The sequence below is a fragment of the Lampetra fluviatilis genome, chromosome 66 (assembly GCF_964198595.1).
Source record: "Lampetra fluviatilis chromosome 66, kcLamFluv1.1, whole genome shotgun sequence".
Classification (NCBI taxonomy): Eukaryota; Metazoa; Chordata; class Hyperoartia; order Petromyzontiformes; family Petromyzontidae; genus Lampetra; species Lampetra fluviatilis.
The window spans coordinates 4,241,599-4,244,098 of NC_136340.1; the positions used below are offsets into that span (position 1 = coordinate 4,241,599).

At 56.4% G+C, this 2,500-nt stretch overlaps 1 protein-coding gene across 1 annotated transcript in view; it reads left to right on the top strand.

Annotated features, from left to right (window-relative positions):
- LOC144952206 (transmembrane 9 superfamily member 2-like) overlaps nt 1-2,500 on the top strand; it is a 56,305-nt gene that overhangs the window by 39,507 nt on the left and 14,298 nt on the right. Inside the window, exon 11 of the mRNA XM_078882613.1 lies at nt 2,050-2,169. Coding sequence (XP_078738739.1) covers nt 2,050-2,169 — 120 coding nt within the window. The remainder of the gene's footprint in view (nt 1-2,049; nt 2,170-2,500) is intronic.

Here is a 2,500-nt window from a genome sequence, read left to right on the forward strand (position 1 = left end):
TCTTCATCATGACCTTCATCACCCTGTGTACGTACACACACACAGTGTACACACACACACAGTGTACACACATACACACCTACACACACACACAGTGTACACACACAGTGTACACACACACACAGTGTACACACACACACAGTGTACACACACACAGTGTACACACACACACGTGTACACACACGTGTACACACACACACGTGTCTCCACAGTCATTGCGTGTCTCACCGTGTCTCACCGTGTGTGTCTCACCGTGTGTGTCTCACCGTGTGTGTCTCACCGTGTCTCAGCGTGTCTCACCGTGTCTCACCGTGCGTGTCTCACCGTGTCTCACCGTGTGTGTCTCACCGTGTGTGTCTCACCGTGTGTGTCTCTGTGTGTCTCCGTGTCTCCACAGTCTTTGCGTGTCTCACCGTGTCTCCGTGTGTGTCTCACCGTGTCTCACCGTGTGTGTCTCACCGTGTCTCACCGTGTGTGTCTCACCGTGTGTGTCTCACCATGTCTCACCGTGTGTGTCTCACCGTGCGTGTCTCACCATGTGTGTCTCTGTGTCTCACCGTGTCTCACCGTGTCTCCGCAGTCTTTGCGTGTCTGGGTTTCCTGTCCCCGGCTAACCGTGGCGCCCTCATGACGTGTCTCACCCTGTCTCACCGTGTCTCACCGTGTCTCACCGTGTCTCCGCAGTCTTTGTGTGTCTCACCGTGTCTCACCGTGTGTGTCTCTGTGTGTGTCTCACCGTGTGTGTCTCACCGTGTCTCACCGTGTGTGTCTCTGTGTCTCACCGTGTGTGTCTCTGTCTCACCGTGTGTGTCTCTGTGTCTCACCGTGTGTGTCTCTGTCTCTCACCGTGTGTGTCTCTGTGTGTGTCTCCGCAGTCTTTGCGTGTCTGGGTTTCCTGTCCCCAGCTAACCGTGGCGCCCTCATGACGTGTCTCACCGTGTGTGTCTCCGTGTGTGTCTCACCGTGTGTGTCTCTGTGTCTCACCCTGTGTGTCTCTGTGTGTGTCTCTGTGTGTGTCTCTGTGTGTGTCTCACCGTGTGTGTCTCCGTGTGTCTCCGCAGTCTTTGCGTGTCTGGGTTTCCTGTCCCCAGCTAACCGCGGCGCCCTCATGACGTGTCTCACCGTGTGTGTCTCTGTGTCTCACCGTGTGTGTCTCTGTGTCTCACCGTGTGTGTCTCCGTGTGTCTCCGCAGTCTTTGCGTGTCTGGGTTTCCTGTCCCCGGCTAACCGCGGCGCCCTCATGACGTGTCTCACCGTGTGTGTCTCTGTGTCTCACTGTGTGTGTCTCTGTGTCTCACCGTGTGTGTCTCTGTGTGTGTCTCACCGTGTGTGTCTCCGTGTGTCTCCGCAGTCTTTGCGTGTCTGGGTTTCCTGTCCCCGGCTAACCGCGGCGCCCTCATGACGTGTCTCACCGTGTGTGTCTCTGTGTCTCACTGTGTGTGTCTCTGTGTCTCACCGTGTGTGTCTCTGTGTGTGTCTCACCGTGTGTGTCTCCGTGTGTCTCCGCAGTCTTTGCGTGTCTGGGCTTCCTGTCCCCGGCTAACCGCGGCGCCCTCATGACGTGTCTCACCGTGTGTGTCTCCGTGTGTGTCTCACCGTGTGTGTCTCTGTGTCTCACCGTGTGTGTCTCCGTGTGTGTCTCACCGTGTGTGTCTCTGTGTCTCACCGTGTGTGTCTCTGTGTGTGTCTCACCGTGTGTGTCTCCGTGTGTGTCTCACCGTGTGTGTCTCTGTGTCTCACCCTGTGTGTCTCTGTGTGTGTCTCCGTGTGTCTCCGCAGTCTTTGCGTGTCTGGGCTTCCTGTCCCCGGCTAACCGCGGCGCCCTCATGACGTGTCTCACCGTGTGTGTCTCCGTGTGTGTCTCACCGTGTGTGTCTCTGTGTCTCACCGTGTGTGTCTCCGTGTGTGTCTCACCGTGTGTGTCTCTGTGTCTCACCGTGTGTGTCTCTGTGTGTGTCTCACCGTGTGTGTCTCCGTGTGTGTCTCACCGTGTGTGTCTCTGTGTTTCACCCTGTGTGTCTCTGTGTGTGTCTCCGTGTGTCTCCGCAGTCTTTGCGTGTCTGGGCTTCCTGTCCCCGGCTAACCGCGGCGCCCTCATGACTTGCGCCGTCGTGCTCTGGGTGCTGCTCGGCACTCCGGCCGGATACGTGTCGGCTCGCATGTACAAGAGTACGCAGACTCACTCACTCACGTACTCACTCACGTACTCACTCACTCAGTCACTCACTCAGTCACTCAGTCACTCAGTCAGTCACTCACTCACTCAGTCACTCACTCGCTCGCATGTACAAGAGTACGCAGACTCACTCACTCACTACTCACTCACGTACTCACTCACGTACTCACTCACTCGCTCGCATGTACAAGAGTACGCAGACTCACTCACTCACTACTCACTCACGTACTCACTCACGTACTCACTCACTCAGTCACTCAGTCACTCAGTCACTCAGTCAGTCACTCACTCACTCAGTCACTCACTCGCTCGCATGTACAAGAG